Source organism: Microtus oregoni, unplaced genomic scaffold (genome assembly GCF_018167655.1).
Source record: "Microtus oregoni isolate MIOR12 unplaced genomic scaffold, Mior012 000012F_ref0000307, whole genome shotgun sequence".
Classification (NCBI taxonomy): Eukaryota; Metazoa; Chordata; class Mammalia; order Rodentia; family Cricetidae; genus Microtus; species Microtus oregoni.
The window spans coordinates 4,164,815-4,182,238 of NW_024543071.1; the positions used below are offsets into that span (position 1 = coordinate 4,164,815).

The 17,424-nt window shown below is 47.9% G+C and overlaps 1 protein-coding gene across 14 annotated transcripts in view; it reads left to right on the forward strand.

Annotated features, from left to right (window-relative positions):
• Ablim1 (actin binding LIM protein 1) overlaps nt 1–17,424 on the forward strand; it is a 299,047-nt gene that overhangs the window by 149,949 nt on the left and 131,674 nt on the right. For all 14 annotated transcript variants that reach the window (XM_041661018.1, XM_041661017.1, XM_041661022.1 and 11 more), the window contains exon 2: nt 13,368–13,502. In XM_041661018.1, coding sequence (XP_041516952.1) covers nt 13,368–13,502 — 135 coding nt within the window. The remainder of the gene's footprint in view (nt 1–13,367; nt 13,503–17,424) is intronic.

The following is a 17,424-nucleotide window of genomic DNA, read 5'->3' on the forward strand; positions in this document are numbered from 1 at the left end:
CAGTGGGCACACAGATCAGAATGGGTTCACACTCCCTCAGCGGGCACACAGATCAGAATGGGTTCACACTCCCTCAGCAGGCACACAGATCAGAATGGGTTCACACTGCTTATAGGAAGTAGGATTTGTCTGCTAAAGAGACTCATGGAGACATTTACTTACTGTCTCCAGCCTGATTTCACTAGCGTTTATCCAGGAGATAACCACTTCCCTTTGACTGGAGCAGAGATGAAGCCTCTCAGTAAAATAAGACAAAGAGCGGGTCACAGGGGTTAATGCCGTCTGTCACCTGGAAGAATAGAACACCTCGCAAGGTGACACGTGTGGATTATGTGTTTGCCTTGGCTTGCAGAGGCCTCACCCTGTAACGTTATGTCATACCAAAAGCTTGAACGGGCTGAGCTTCAGGTCTGGGAGGATCCGGGAGGGGAGAGCAGTTTTAGAAACCGTAGCTTCCCTGACGCAGCAGTTGGTACCCGCAAACGTGGGGCTTATGTTTTTGTGTCCCTGCCCCCCTCCCCAGTGTAGGTGAAGACCCTAGAGGCGCTGGGAGGGTGCCTGGGAATGCCTGTTCCCAGTGAGCGAGCGAGCAGAGGGAAAGTCTCTCTGGGGAAGGGTTCAAATGCCTCTACTGCAGCTGACAAACACAGCCTCACTCTGTTCCTGCTGGCAGTGTGACCTTGGGACAGTGGTGCCCAGGGGAATGTTTAACAGTCAGCTTTCCAACGGGCCTAGCGGAAGACAGCGATTTGTAAAACATGTCAATTTCCACGGGGTAGCTACCTCCACCTTAGCAACCCTTACGCTACCGAGTAAGGCTGAGTAAGGGCATAGCTAACTGCCCCAGAGTCCAGCTGCTGGAGGGAATCGTAACCTCTGAGAGTTGCCTCCTTCTCTGTAGGATAGGGCCGCTGAAGTATAGGTAGAAGCCATATCTGGCTCTTTGTATATAGTGTGACATGCTGTACAGACCCTGGGCACCCCACAAGCGTATCTCCAACAGTTAGCTGGGTGTGACTCCAAGTGTGTCCTAGAACTTATGAGGAAGCAGTGGGGGCTCTGTGGTTTCTTCTGGGCATGGACATGCCAATCCACACGTCAGGCCTTCATGCTTTGTTGTTTAACCCCTCCAAGGGGTTGGGGTTTGGAATTAAGGGACGGAGTCCAGGGTGAATTCTCGGCCTATGTGCTTCCCAACCCTCTCTCTCGACTCGTGTGCCCACAGATGGCTCAGATGACACCGGTCCTTTCCCATCTCACAATCAGGATGGTCTTGGCTCTCACCCAGTCCATTTCTGCCAGGAGGGTTTGATTTGATCCGGTTCTAGGAGGAATTTCAGGTGCAGAGACCATTTGAGGTCTCCAGTGGCCTTAAGAGTTCTATAAAATTCCAGAAGGGGCTTCTGTCCTATTTCAGACCTCCGGGTCTCTATGGGTTCCTGGCTGCTATCCACTGTGACTCAGCTGACACAGGCTTTAGTGCCCAGGCTGCTACCCACAGGAGAAAATGATCTTTACAAGGTGCCTCGTGCCACCCTGGGGCCTGCTGTTGACTCCTCTGTGACGTTATTTTAACAGGAAAGGGATGGGCTGGGGACATGTCCCTCAATTTCCAGAGCAGAGTCCATTTTGATCCCTACCAAGGACTCTTGTGATTTATCCGTTCTGACTGTACTAAAAGGTAAAATTCCAACAGTCCGAGAGAGGCCAGAGGAGAGAGTTGGCCTGGTGAGTCACAGCAGTCACAGTGTGTCCAGGAAGTCACTCTTTGAAGTCTCCGCTGAAGTCAGATTCTTTCTGAGACCCACCTTCTTCTGCAGAAGGCAAGCAGAGCACAGAGAACAAACATGTGACCTGAGTCACCGGGGAAATCGCCCGGCTGGGCTGCGTGATGGTAATCTCTGCACCTCCTCACCTCGAGGGGAATGAGATTAACCGGATTTGAGCCTGGGCTGACTCTGTCATCGGGAGCCCAGCAGAGGGGTGAGCAGGTAGCTCCGGAAAAGAGAACTCAGGCATGGGGACAGCCACAAGTGGCGCAAGTAGAGGAGGACAGAGGCTGCCTGTGGAACTGTTTGTGCCAAGTAATAACCCGGATTACCAGACTCACAAGGTATCAGAAAGTGAGGTCGTGGAGGCCAATTCAAGAGAAGGCTCACTTTGGACCAGTAATGACAGGGTAACCTCGTGTGCAGCTTCTAGTAACTACCACTTGCCGCAGCAGGAAATGAGCCACAGAGTAAACTGCAAATTAAGCACCCCGCACATTTATTAAACACTTGCAGTTCTCATTTCCTGTGCTGCTCTAGCACAGAGGAAGGGAGTGGGAGGTGGGAGAGCGCACAACTCTAGGATGTGTGCCTAGAAGGTCGCAGGAGCAGGGAAAGCCGGCTGGGGGATGAAGCAGGGGCTCCAGCACAGACTCCCAAGGGGGTAGGAGTCTAGAGTCCGTGTGTGTGTGTGTGTGTGTGTGTGTGTGTGTGTAAGAGAGAGAGAGAGAAAGAGAGAGAGAGAGACTCTAACCTGGTCCCCCTTGTTCCCTCAAGACAGGGTCTCATGGAGTCTCAAGGTCACTGTTTTTTTTCTAGACTGGCTGGCCAGGAAGCTTCAGTGATCTCTGCTCCCTACAGCACTTGGGTTACACGTACACGCATGACCATGCCAGGCTTCTCGCGTGGGTGCTGGGGATCTGAACTCAGGTCCTCATCTATGTACAGCTAGGATTCTTACCCGCTGAGCCTTGCTCCCAATTCCTAGAGTCACCCTCGCCATGCAAAGTCCCCTCTTGTGGCTGCATCCAGGCAATCTCAACCTAAGACTTCCTGGCCTCTGCTGGGGCTTCGGGAGTGTCCTCGGGTGGCAGGCAGCTCCTCCTTGCTGTCTCATCCTTGCCTGTCACTCTTTCCACAGAGATAACAGAGTAGTTCTTGTATTTGAAATGCTTTCCACCATTGCTTGCTTATTATTATTTTTCTCCTAGCAGGCATCTCTTCCAGTGCAGCTGGGGTTCACCTCTTCTGAGCTGGCTAGTCAGAATCTCAGAACCTTGCTGCCCTAGCTGTGTTTCCTTCTACGCTGGATAAGATTTTCCTGTGGGAATCCCCGTCCTTCCATAGTCCTCAAGTGTGCTTTGTAATAGACTGGTTTAGATGTGTGACCTTGCAAAAGGTGTTCAACTCTTCTTGTCTGGGTTTCCTTCCCTGCAAACCAAGAATAGGAAACAGAATCCCCTAAGACATCTGTGGGGAAGGGCTGTCTGTGATTGACATACCAGGACAGTACGGTGCCTGGAGCTTAGGCAGTGTTCGGGAAATGTCACTTGTAATACTGATTTACTAGTGTTCTTGTAAGTGTATGTTCATGTGTAGGGGGTACGTCTGCATGTGTGTGCAAATGTGTGGAGGTCAAAGGGCATCCTCAGTTGTCATATATTCCTTGGGCATTGTCCCACCTTCTTTTTGAGGTGGGGTTTCTGATTTTTACCTAGAATTCGGTTTTGGCAAGCTCCAGGGCTCCTCCTGGCCCCACTCTCACCATATAGTTCTCCCCGCGGGTTCTGGGAGTTGGACTTAGCTCCTAATGCTTTCCACCGTAGTCGTAGTCTTGAGTCATTTGTTTACCGTGTGACTTCACATGGAGATGCCCTAGTCTAGTATTGAGCAGTAACCCTGGGTTCCCTAATCTGGGCCTGAGCAGAAAGGCAGAGGAGAGAGCTATGCCTGTTTTATATCATGGGTCAGAAATATTCACAGAATATGTGGGAACTGGCCACGGAGTTCGGGATTGTGTGAGGACAGGATTTGATGCATTGTGAAACAAACACAGAACAAGAACAAGTCGGTGCTAGGTGGTGTCTTGGTTAGGGTTTCTATTGCTGAGATAAAATACCATGATCAAAATCAAGTCAGGGAGGAAGGGGTTAGCTTCATCTTATTCTTCCAGGTAACTGTCCATCACTGAGAGAAACCGAGGCAGGAATGGAATCAGAGACCACAGAGAAATGCTGCCGCTTATGGGCCTGCTCCACATGGCTTGTTCAGCTTGTTTTCTTGTATACCCAAGGCCCATCTTTCTGGACAGGGGGAAGGGGGATGGTACATCCACAGTGGGCTGGGCCCTCCCACATCATCATCAGTCAAGGCAGTGGTACATACTCAGTGTTTGGGAATCTGCGAATTCAAGGAAAATTACGTTGCGGTAACACTGAAAGGGGTTTTTAAAAGACTTGAGGGCTGATGTAATAGCTCGGTGGGCAAAGGGCTTGCCCTGAAGCATGAAGACTCGAGACCAGTCTCCAGAACCAGTTTTGAGAAGACAAGAAAGGAGAAGCCTTGTGTGGCGACTAGGGCAGCAGATAGAGTCAGATCCCTGGGACTTGGTGGGTAGATCTTGTAGCGCATGGGGTGTGTCCCAGGCTGGGGCGAGACCCTGATGCCAAACAACAGCAGCAACACAGGTAGGCAGAGCCGCAGGAGTGATGCCTGCAGCTGTCCTCTGACCTCCACATGTACACATACATGTGTGCACCCACAGAGACCACACACACGCACATCTGTACATAGACAAATGAAATGGAGAAGCCCTTAGGAGGCTGGATTTGTGTAACCTTCCAGCTGTGAATCAACTGCAGCCAGGGATGTGAGCTCTTTACCTCCCTCTTTGATGACCAGCAGTTAGAACAAATGACCCCATGTTCCCAGAGAGGTTTCAGACTCCTGTTTTATGAGCATTTTACTACTCTTGTGTTTGGTAGGTCACATGACCAGCCACACAGAGTCCTTAACTCTGACTTCTCACTGTGAATACTTGCCTCTCACCTCCTGAATGTCGCTTCACTTTCTAAACGTGTCTCAAATTGCAGTTCCCAAGATCCCCAATATAGTCCCCCCTCTTTTTTTTTTCCATTTCTGAGTTAGAATTGGTGGGCAAGGATACAGTAAAGGAAACCTCTGACCCACGTATGCTATCTCAGAAGCTCAGAGCTGTGTCAGAACCCGGGGTGTCCTGGACTGGACCAGGCCAGTCAGGTTGGATTTGGAGAGGCTGGACAAGCAGGAATCATTTAAGCAGGGTGTGCAGGACAAACAGAGGCCTTAGGAGAAACACTGCAGTGGGGTCAGGAAGTGGCCCTAAAGTCCCACTCCAGAGAGTTTGGGTGTTAACCCTGCACATAATGTTCAAGCGCTCGGTCCCTGGAGTGGAGACTGCCAGGTTCAAGACTCCTCAGCCTGACGGCTCAGCTGAGCACGTTCCATTTTAGCCATCAGTGTTACTGACATCTCTGAAGCTACAGAGAACCTTGAACTCGATGTATTGTGACCTGGCATGCTGCTGGAGGTATTTCTGTAGCTGTTTTTATTCCTTTATAAGCTTTACTCAGAAATATAAAAACATTTTTAGAGTACAGAAAGTGAGATATGATGCAGTAGGCTCCATACCTGACCCAGTTTCCCTCATTATTAATATGTAGGTCTAATTTCATTTCTTATAATAAGCCAGACAATATTCCTAACATCATCAACTAAGGCCCATGTTCTTCAGTGTTCTTAATTTTAATTTTTTAAGGATTTATTTATTTATTATGTATATAACATCCTGCCTCCATGTATGCCCACTTGCCAGAAGAGGGCAACAGATCTCATTACAGATGGTTGTGACCCACCATGTGGTTGCTGGGAATTGAACTCAGGACCTCTGGAAGAGCAGTTAGTGGTTAAAATGGCTCTCTTAACCACTGAGCCATCTCTCCAGCCCCTTAATTTTAATTTTTTGTAATCATGATGACATCACATCCCCTTTCTTTTCAGCCCTCCAATTCCTTTCTTCTACCGCCTTTCCTCTCTAATTCATGGTCTCTCTTTTGTCATATGCTTTATAAAGACAGAAATACAACCTGCGTTTCTGTTCAGTGTTGTTTGTATGTATATGATCTCAGGGCTGACCACTTGGTATTGGATAGCCAATCAGAGTGCTCGTGCCTGGGAAGACTGTCCCTCCCTCTTCCCTGTTAGCACACCTTAGTCACCTGTAGTTCTGTGTCTAGGAGTGGGGTCCCATGAAAGCTCCCTCTCCATGTCAGTATGTCTACTGGTGTTCTTGTTTGGGCAGCCATGTTTTGTGGTATCATAGGAAATGCTTCCTGTCACTTTTAGGACACGACCTCCCAGTTTCTGGTCGTCCTGCTGTTAGAATTCTTCCAGCCTCTCTTCTAGAATGTTCCCTGAGCGTTAGGGTCAGGAGTTGTGTTCTGGATCTATCAGCTGGGGCTGGGCTCCCCACAGCCACTTGTCCTCTGCATCCAACCAGTTATGACATTGTGCAGTGGTCTCCATCTATGGCAAAGGGAAGTTTCTTCGATGGGGGAAGGGGGGGGGACAGTTACACTTATCACTAGCAAGAGCCCATCAGACCATTGCCTTCTATTTAGCCATCACATCTCCTTGGGTTACTTTCGGCTCTGGCAGTTTCATAGACTTTTTAAATTTTTAATGACATTGATTGTTTTGAAGAATGCTGGGTAGCTCTGCCTCTCTCTCATGATTTTTCTCAGGATTTGAGTGAGATTTGTTTTTGTTTTGGAAAGAACACAGTGGCAGCGCGTTTCCGCCCCAGCAGCCCCTGCCGCTCTCCCTGACCTGGGCCCTGCCTGGGGCAGTGACTGTTAGATCTCTCCACGGCACAGCTCTTCCTTTCCTATCCCTTCCACGCTGTTTCCCCACGGGAGGAAGGAGCAGCCCACCCACAGTTAAGGAGTGGGAGTTGTGTTCTGCCTCTCTGAGCAGACAGCTCTCTCAGGTTGCTTTGGAAAAGACAGGAGATCTATGAGCAGGAAGCTTCCAGCCACCTGGGGAAGGGGTGGAAGGCCAGGACCTGATTGGCGGCAGAGGATGAGAGTTGACAGAGGACGGAATTTAGTAGCAGAGAGGGAAAAGGTGGCCTCAGCATCTGTACCCCGATTTATTGCCAACTGTGCTTTCTGCCATGTCACCCCGAGTGAGTCATCTTGTCCTGAGTCCTCCTTTGCCTCTTGGTAAAAGTAGGTTGTTGGATCCTGCTTTTTCATCCCAAAGGCTCTGGGAGTAAAATGAGGTGAGGCTGGTGTGAGAACTTTAAAGTCATTGAGTGTCCTGTCATAGCAAAGGCTGGGTGGGCATTTCTGAATATTCCAGAAAACCCAGAGCACAGCCATTCCTGAGTGTTTATCGTCTTGTCTCACACATGTCCGGGATCTTCCCTGCTCTGAGGTTTTCATTTCACACGGTCCTCCGAGTTTCATGTCTGTCTCCAAGAGGGATGTAACACGGGAAATTGAGACTGGTTCTGGGTGCAGGGTAGGCTCTGTAATGGCTCTGCCTAAGGACACCAAAGGTTGCTGGGATCTCCTCATCCCTGCACTGGAGTTTCAGAGGTGTGGTCCTGCCATTTTATTTACTGTGAAAGTGAACCCACAGCCTCCTGGACACAGCTTACAGCAGTAGGTAGTGTTGTCAGAGGGCCTGAAGCCTCCCCAAACTTCTTACCATGCCCTAGAGAAATCTGCATCTCAGGCCTGGATTCTTTGGTTTTGTTATTATTCAGAAAGGGTAGAACTGTGCTTCTGGGGTTCCCTGCACTTCCCCCATTTGCCAATAAGATAAACAAGCCCTGGAAGATTATCACACACACCCCTCCCTTTCCCTCAGGCTCCTTCAGCTCTCCCCACCGCCATTCCAGGGTAAATCATTGACCACTGAAACAGTGCAAGAGCTGGGAAGGCTGGGCACGGGGTACACCAGCCAATAACTGGAATGTGTGTTCTTCATTCCTCAGTTTTCCCGGTCAGTAGGAGAAGCAGAGACCACCCAGGCTCTGATGGAATCATCAGAGTGAGAATTAGCAGGAGAGCCTTGGAGCAGGCTCAGCGAGGGCAGCTCTGAGCTATAGAGCAGGCAGCTTTTCAGCCCTCACTGGTGCAAGCACTGCCATTCACTTGGTAGTAACCAAACCTTGAAAGATAGCCACAGAAAGCGGAAGTCTTTGTTCACCTTGTAAAAGTAGGGAGGTTCTTTTGTCTACACTGATTTAGTTAGGATAAAATACACAAGGGCTTTGTCCTGTTTTCTGATAAAAGATCCTATTTCTTCGCTCGTGAGTTAGGTGTGTGTGTGTCTGTGTCTGTGTGTGTGTGTGTGTGTGTGTTTTGCATGCACACAAGTGAGCTTAGGCTGCCAGATGAAGGAAAGGCAGGTAAACGATCTGGTCTGCCCATTTCTGGTTGAAGGTGAAAGTCTTCCCCAGGCAGGGAAGCCTTCAGGTTTAACACACCTTTCTGAAAGGAAATGCTTGCAGAAAAGCAGTTGGTCTCCCCTCTGACCTCGAGGGGTGCTGATGCTGGTCTCTGCTCTGACCTCAGGGAATGCAGACAGTGGTCTCCCCTCTGACCTAGAGGGGTGCTGATGCTGGTCTCTGCTCTGACCTCAGGGAATGCAGACAGTGGTCTCCCCTCTGACCTTGGGGAATGCAGACATGGTCTCCCCTCTGACCTCAAGGGGTGCTGATACTGGTCTCCGCTCTGACCTCAAGGAATGCAGACTTTGGTCTCCCTTCTGACCTTGGGGGCAGTTGCCAGCCGTTCAGCTGGCCCTTTTATTCACATGCGCAGAAGAGCCCAGAGAGGCGGGTTCCTTTCCTCTCTTTGTGAGTCAGCCTGGCTGGCTTGCTTAGCAATCTGAAATGGAGGGTCAGAAGTCTCAAGTTTCTCACTCCCTGTTTAAGAGATGTCCTGTGTTGTCACATTGTTTCTGAAGAGGATGGGTCCTGCTGGCTGTGGTGGCACACACCTGTGGGGTACACAGAAGAGGGTGGTCTTGAGAGGAGTGCTGTAACTCCTGACTCTTTTCAGCAGGCCCACTCAGTGATAATGACGCTGACATTCAGGGCACGATGGCTCAGGGGTTAAGACCCACACCTGTTTCTCAGAGGACCCGAGTTTGGGTTCCCAGGACCCATATGGGACCTCCCACAACCACCTGAAACTCCAGCTCCAGGGATCCATTGCTCTCTTCTGGCCTCCGTGGATAACTGCACTCACAAATACACCCCCCCCACACACAGATAAATACACTCACAAACACACCCCCGACACATAAATACACTCACATGCACACCCCACACACATAAATACACTCACATGCACACCCCCTCACACACACACATAAATACACTCACATGCACACCCCACACACATAAATACACTCACATGCACACCCCCTCACACACACACATAAATACACTCACATGCACAGCCCCTCATACACACATAAATACACTCACATGCACACCCCCTCATACACACATAAATACACTCACATGCACACCCCACACACATAAATACACTCACATGCACACCCCACACACTCATAAACACAATCACATGCACACCCCCTCACACACACACACACATAAACACAATCACATGCACACCCCCTCACACACACACACACATAAACACAATCACATGCACACCCCCTCACACACACACACACACACATAAACACAATCACATGCACACCCCCTCACACACACACACACACATAAACACAATTACATGCACACCCCCTCACACACACACACACATAAACACAATCACATGCCCACCCCCTCACACACACACACATAAACACAATCACATGCACACACCTGCACAAACATAAATACACTCACATGCACCACCCCCTCACATACACATAAATATACTCACATGCACACACCCGCACACACATAAATACATTCTCATGCACCACCCACTCACACACCCCCACACACAAATACACTCACATGCACCACCCCCTCACACACACACACACATAAATAAATACACTCACATGCACCACCCCCTCACACACACACACACACATAAATACACTCACATGCACCACCCACTCACACACCCCCACACACAAATACACTCACATGCACCACCCCCTCACACACAAATACACTCACATGCACCACCCCCTCACACATAAATACACTCACATGCACACACTCCCACACACATAAATACACTTACATGCATACCCCCCACACATAAATACACTCACATGCACCCCCCGCACCCCCCTACATAAATACAAAGACTTTTTAGAAAAGAATCCTGAGGTTCTTCATCTGGAGAAAGTGGAAGAATTGCCCGAGGGATTGACTAGGAAGAGATTCTTGACCCCTACTCCTGGGCAATGTTGGGAGGGACTGCATGTTTTAAATTATTTTTGTTTATTGCTTGTCTTAGTGTTTTGAGCTGAGGAATCGTCATGTTCAGGCTCTGATCTCTGTGTCAACCTTTCTAGGACTGGACTCAGGACATGTAACCACATGGCTGCTTGTTAGTATTTTCTGATCAACACATAGTGATTGTGTGTACTTATGAAATACAGTGTGACATTTAAAAACTAGTGGATGTATGTTGTATGATCAGTTGTGGCATTTCGCATATCTGTTACCTGGGACACTTGCCGTTCCTGTGCACTGGGGACATGTCATATCCTGTCTTGAAATACTCAGCTGTCAACAATAGTTACTCTGGTGTGCCTTACTACACCGGAAGCCATTCCTCATGCCTGACAGCTCTCTGGAAGTGTTAACCATCCTCTCTCCACCCTCCGTTACCCACATCATTCCCAGGCTCTAGTAACCATGACTCCATTGTCCACCTCCATGAGGTCAATGTATAAATTTGAGAACACATGGCATGTGTCTTTCTGAATCCTACTTTGACCTCTTAACGTAATGTCCTCCTGTTCCATTCATGTTGCTGTAAGAGACCAAATTTCATTCTTTTTGTGGATAAATAATATTCCATTGTGTAGATAGATATAGCATGGTCTTTATCCATTTCTTGGTCATTGGCAGATTGCTGATCAACGTGACTCCATTTCCTTTGGGTGTCTGTCTGTGTTTGGATTGTTAGTTGGAACCGCCATAGTATCTTCTAGAACACTAATTTACATGTTGGACAACTGAGTCTATGAGTTCTCTTCTTCCAGGAGACTTGCCCCCAGCATTGCAAACTTTTTTATCTTTTATATGACAGCCTTTGGAGATATGATAGCATCTGCCTTTCTAAGTATGCACAAGGATTTCTAATTCAAGGGTTGCACAATTACTTTGGCGATAACCAAGGTCCTGGGCCCACCTAGAGATACCTTTTCCTCATACACTGTCCGTGTTCTCTCTAAAAGCCACTCTAGAGGTACTTTCAGAATAGTGCACAAAATTGGCTAAATAAATACCTTGCTTGTAATAACTTCCTGTTTTATCCTAATAGTCTGGGAGGAGCATGGTAGGTCCAGAAGGGCAGGAACATGGTAGGTCCAGAAGGGCAGGAACATGGTAGGTCCAGAAGAGCAGGAACATGGTAGGTTTAGAAGGGCAGGAACATGGTAGGTCCAGAAGGGCAGGAACATGGTAGGTCCAGAAGAGCAGGAACATGGTAGGTTTAGAAGGGCAGGAACACAGTAGGTCCAGAAGGGCCGAGGTGCGGACCTTTGCACTCAAGCTAGCTGTTACTTTGAGAGTGCTGCTCAGCATCTCTGAAGCCCAACTTCCTTATCCACCAATGGGAGCGCTGTTGCTCATCCCACTGCCAGGCAAGGGTGGTGCAGCTGGGATAAAATGGCTGATGCATAAGCACCATGCCCAGGGTTAGAATGATACCCAGTGGGGATAAACTTGCTGGAAAACAGGAGTTAACTGGAGGAAAATGAGAGGCTCACAGATTCTCCCCCCCCCCCGCCCCCGCCCCCGGCAGCAGCAGGTGCTCTTGAAAAACCTCTCTCTTAATGCCCCTGTGAATAGATTTGGGGCCTTGACATCCATTGCTCTCGGAGATCTTGATAGCATGCATGCCCCTCCTTAATGCCTGTAGAACACGTGAATTTGGTGGTAAACAGAGAGAGATCTTATCAGGTAGATGAAAGAATGCAGGTGGCTTGTGATGTTGGGTTCCAGCCTCCAGGTATTCTTCAGATCCAGGCTAAGATGCTAAGAATCTGAGTGGTATGTTTAGCTTGAAACCACACCTGCCCCTGACCAAACCTCACAAGAAGAACCTTGTTCTCCAGAAAGGGGGTCAGGAACACGCTGTTTGCACCATCATGCCTAAACTTTTTTCAGCAAATGAGGACGGGAGACATTCTGTACAGAACAACACACTAATATATAATAATAATATATATATATATATTATATTGTGCTTTTATATAGAACAACATGCTATTATATATACCATGCTCTTCTACACGCATCAGCTTCTCACTCTAATGTCCTTCCTATGTCGGGTCTTAGCAGTCTCTCATGAGTTGCCCAGTGCGGTTTTCCTACTTGACAAACATTAAAAAATGTTGTTGCTCCTTGTGTTGGTCAAGTGCAGAGTCCCTGAATGTCACATGGGTTCTAAGGCTCTTCGGCAGCAAAAGAAGTGGCTGGCAGCAAGCAGCTACTGACATTCTCTGGCCAAGGAACCTGCAAGAGACACAAACCTTGTGGTTGCTGGAAGCCAGGTTCTGTCTCACTGCCTCCCTCCTGTCCCTTTGCAATTAGTTCAGGCGCCTGCACCCAGCTCTGAGGCCAGGCAGGCAAATTAGCTCTCATTTTCTGAAAACTGCGCTATGAACCTAAGAGAATAATCTCTGTGTGCCCCTTCATTCACACCCAGCTGGTCAGGTCCCCTTTGTCTTACGGACAAGGGAGCAGGTCGTGTGCAGAGGGATCTCAGGTTCACAGGTTGTTATTTCTAAGCTTTTGCTCATAGTATATGTGAGGAACTGTGTACGCCATGAGAGTCTCCTTATGGGCCTCCAGTAGGTTAGATGAGTCCCCAGATTAATAGAAATTGTCTCTGGTGATGGACGGCAGTGAGAAACTGTCTCACACAGCCTAAGTCGTTACCAACGCATGAGAGTTCTGTGATGGTGGGAGCTGGAACATGAAGTACAATTAGGAAAGAAACCAAACAGACGGCAAGAAATAGAACCTAGGCTTGACAGGGATGCCTGCTGGGATGGGCTGAGTCAGCAAGATGCCACAAATACTGATCACAAAATCCTAAGTGAAACGGGATTGTGTTTGTGCAATCTGTCGTTCTTGAGAAGTTGAGGCAGAAGACAGCGTGTGTGTCCCCAATGGACTGTTCAGGCTGCCACTGACGCAGACAGCTGTGGAGCCAAGATCATGGGGTGTGGTGTGTGTGCCCACCTCATGCTTCTTGAATGGCCGTGTGGCTCATTTTCCACTGTGTGCCAGCAACAGTCCTAACAGTCACACATTCTTGCAAAGAGTTTTCTAGACATTTTTCCTTTTTAACTAAATCTTTTGCTGTTTCTTTTTAGTGGCCCATCCTCAGGACCCTCACCACTCAACAGAGAAGCCTGTTATTCACTGCCATAAATGTGGGGAGCCATGCAAGGGCGAAGTGCTTCGGGTCCAGACCAAGCATTTCCATATCAAATGCTTCACCTGCAAAGGTACAGTACCTCCAGCATCCTGCCCAGCGGCATGTAGCCGTCAGTACAGTCCTCTGAATGCTACCCCAGGCCCCTGGGTGAGATCTGAATGCTTTAAGAAGTTTTTAACTCATTCTTCTCTAGTTGGGGAATAGATTAGACTTCAGGGGAATACCAGACCTTCTCAAGGCAAAGTCTTGGGTCATTAATTGAGGTCCTGATCCCAGGGGTGGGGGCTTTGAAAAATACAATGAAGATTTTGAGATTTTTGTATTCCCTTTCTTCTCTCTATGAAAGAAGAGATTCTCAGTAACTTTGCTACCCATTATTTATGGAAGGACTGGAAAACTTTCCCTATGAGATGGCTGTTACTATGAGATACCTGGTGCTTAGAGAGACAGATCAGTGGTTAGGAGCACTTTCTGTTCTTGCAGAGGACCCACATGGTGGCTGTAACTCCAGTTCCATAGGATCTGACACCCACGTTGGACTCAGTGAACACATCATGTGTGTGCTTCGTATGTACACATGCAGACAAACGTTCATACTCAAAAACTTTTAAAAAACACAAAAATCCCATTAAATAAAAGATTGGACACTAAGTCACTGTGTGTGTATGTGTCTGTATGTGTGTGGGTGTGACTGTGTGTGTGTGTCTTTATGTGTGTGGGTGTGACTGTATGTATATGTGTCTGTATGTGTGGGTGTGACTGTGTGTGTATGTGTCTGTATGTGTGTGGGTGTGACTGTGTGTGTATGTGTCTGTATGTGTGTGGGTGTGACTGTGTGTATGTGTCTGTATGTGTGTGGGTGTGACTGTGTGTGTATGTATCTGTATGTGTGTGGGTGTGACTGTGTGTGTATGTGTCTGTATGTGTGTGGGTGTGACTGTGTGTATGTGTCTGTATGTGTGTGGGTGTGACTGTGTGTGTATGGATCTGTATGTGTGTGGGTGTGACTGTGTGTATATGTATCTGTATGTGTGTGGGTGTGTGCGCTCACACATGTCAAGACACAAAAATTTATCCTTCATACAGAAAAGCAACTCCCATCCAAATGATCTCCTTAACACTGTTGTCCATGAGACCATGTCCTGCAGCTCACACAGGCTGGCTAGTTAGTGTAGGTACTCTGAAATGCCATATCAGTGTACGTCAGGGGAAGGAGAGTACTTGGTGTGTGTTTTGAGACACGGTCACTGGGCTTCCGGAAGTGTCTGGGTGCTCAGGATATTCATGTGAGCAATGCAGGGAGAGAGGAATGTGAACCTCCGAGCCTGCTCCCTGGTGCATGCAAGCAGTGCAGGAAGAGAGGAATGTGAACCTCCGAGCCTGCTCCCCATTCATGTGAGCAATGCAGGGAGAGAGGAACGTGAACCTCCGAGCCTGCTCCCTGGTTTCCCTTTGCGCCTCCCTGTGCTCAGCACCTCGTTCCTGGACACCAGGCTTCCCTTTCAGCATCCTAGGTGCGAACTCTGCTCTGCTACTTAAGCCACCTGTTCCTACAACTAAATTTATTTAAAAGAAGTGTTTTAATGCATGTGTTATATACAGGGATTATTTGATTCTTCTTGTTAAGAAACCTCTGGAGTAAGTATGGTCAACTGGAGTTTTCCCACAGCCTGCGTGATCCTTAGCGTGGGCCATGCCCAGGGTGCCAAGTGTACAGTGCACCATAAAGCCGAGTCCTGATTTGCCAGTAGACAGTGAGGCCAAGTCACGTGTCTCTCTGTGGCTTAGTGCCCTATTTATGAAATTACATACTGAACCATGTGCTAGCACATAGGCTTGCATGTGCTTTATCCAGGTAACCACAGATGTATACAGCACAGAACCTGGATGAGCTCGGCTTCCTAGAGAGCGTGTCTGAGAAACTGGGTTCTGATTCTGCTCAGTTTGGATAACTTGGAGTCAGCATTTTATTTTGACCTTTTGTTCATCAGTTTCCAGAGACGCAGCCTCAAGAAGTAGATCAGACATGAAATAAATACAACAAAGCAGCCAAGCTTGTCATATGTCTGGTACTTCCAGTGAACTCGGACAATGTCAGCTTCAGACCTGGTGGTCACTGTACCTACTTTGAGGGACTCAAACATAGTCCCCTGTCCCCTGATGACTCCTTGGTTTCCTTATTCTCTAGTTTAAATCCGGTGGCTGAGTATAGCTTCTTTACATTGGAAAACTGAACCGTGTACCTTGCTTCCTGCTGTAAATGAGTTCCTAAAGCATTGAGTTTTTTCCTTAGACTGAATTCTATTTTTAGAGTATGTGCTGTTTCTTAGGAATTATTTGGCAATTTAACAAAAAGTTGCTAAAGCGAAGAACTCATCTATTCTTGTCAGTTTGTATCTTCTCACACTTAGTCTGTCAGGATTTGCTACTTTGTGTCCCAGCCCTATGGGGTTTATGTATTCCTGTTGAAGGTGATGGAAGCTCCCATAAGACACTATGTAGGGGATCTGTGGCTTTCCCAAACATTCTAAAGATGCATCCATCAGTACTCAGAGCCATGTATGCAACTCAAACTATTCTAATAGACGTGTTAGAAAGGTGACAGGGGGCAGGTACACTTTGTTTTCATAATATATTTCTGTGTCAAAATAATATTTTAGTTAGAATACAACTGTAGCATGAATAATAAAAACCCAGAGACAGATATTGGGGTTCAAGCTGAAGATCAGAAAAGTAAAGCAGCCAGCCACTAGAGAGTTCTTATCTCTACCAAGGCTTAGACAAAGGGGTGATTCTATATTCAGAGTGACTGTAGACTGCAATGCTCTCCACCAAGCCTAAAGCTGCAATGAACTCTTGTCTGCTTCTGCCTTATATACCTCTCTCCACCAAGGCGTATCACTCCTGTCTCCACCTCCCTAGTGCTGGGATTAAAGGCACGTGACTACCAAGTGCTGGGATTACCTGTATGTGAGTTTTGTTTCTCTTTTTAGACAGATTCAATCTCGTGTAGCTCAGGGTGGCCTAGAGTCCGAGATTAAAGGTGTGTGTCACCTCTCCCTGGCCGCTAGTGGCTTTGCTCTGAACTCTGATCTCCAGGCAAGCTTTACTTGTTAAACCACAAATAAAATATCACTGCATGCAACTATTGAGCTATCTGCCTTTCCTCAGTCTAGCTTGACCCACGCCAGTTTGGACTCTTCCTGCTGTGAGTGCCTAAGAGCCGCCTGTGGGTAATGGTCCCTACTGAGCCATGCCACAGATTCCTGGAAACTTTCATCCTTTGTGGTCTCTCATTCCAAATTCTTTCTGGGGTCAAATTCTCAGACTTCCCGTAGAAGGCCAAGTGTTGCTCCAGTCCACATTGGCCATTACTGTTTCCCAACCACTGGCCCCAGGCAGTGGGGATTTTTATTGTTGTTTGTTTTTAGCAGATTTTACTGAGTATCTGGAGGTAGAGTGTGAACCGGTGGGGAACAGGTGGCAGCAGCCGTCAGGCTATCTGCAGCTCCGTGAACTTCTCGTTGGTCGGGGTCTGTCTTCTGCCTCTTCATCCTTTCCTTTCTTTGCTTCATTTTTCTTGAATTTTTAAAAAGGTATTTTATGCTTATAGACGGTTTACATGTGTGTCTGTGCACCACATACGTGTAGTAACCACAGAGGCCAGGAGAGGGCATTGAATCCGTGGAATTGGAGTTACAGACTGTGCAAGCCACCATGTGGGTACTGGATTTGAACCCAGGTCCTCTGGAAGAGAAATCAGTGCCTTACTGGCTGAGCCATCTCTCCTCCCCCACTTCTTTTTTCAATTAAAATGTTTTTAGAGCAATTTTAGACTTACAGATTTTTTTTTAAAGCATCATGTACAAGCAGGGCCATTTTTCAATCTGCTATCTTTTGGTAGGACTCAATAACCCTCCACAGAGACATCCCTACAACCCCTGGGATCAGGGTGAGGGGGTCTGGAGGGGGCAGCAATGCTGTCTTTCCCA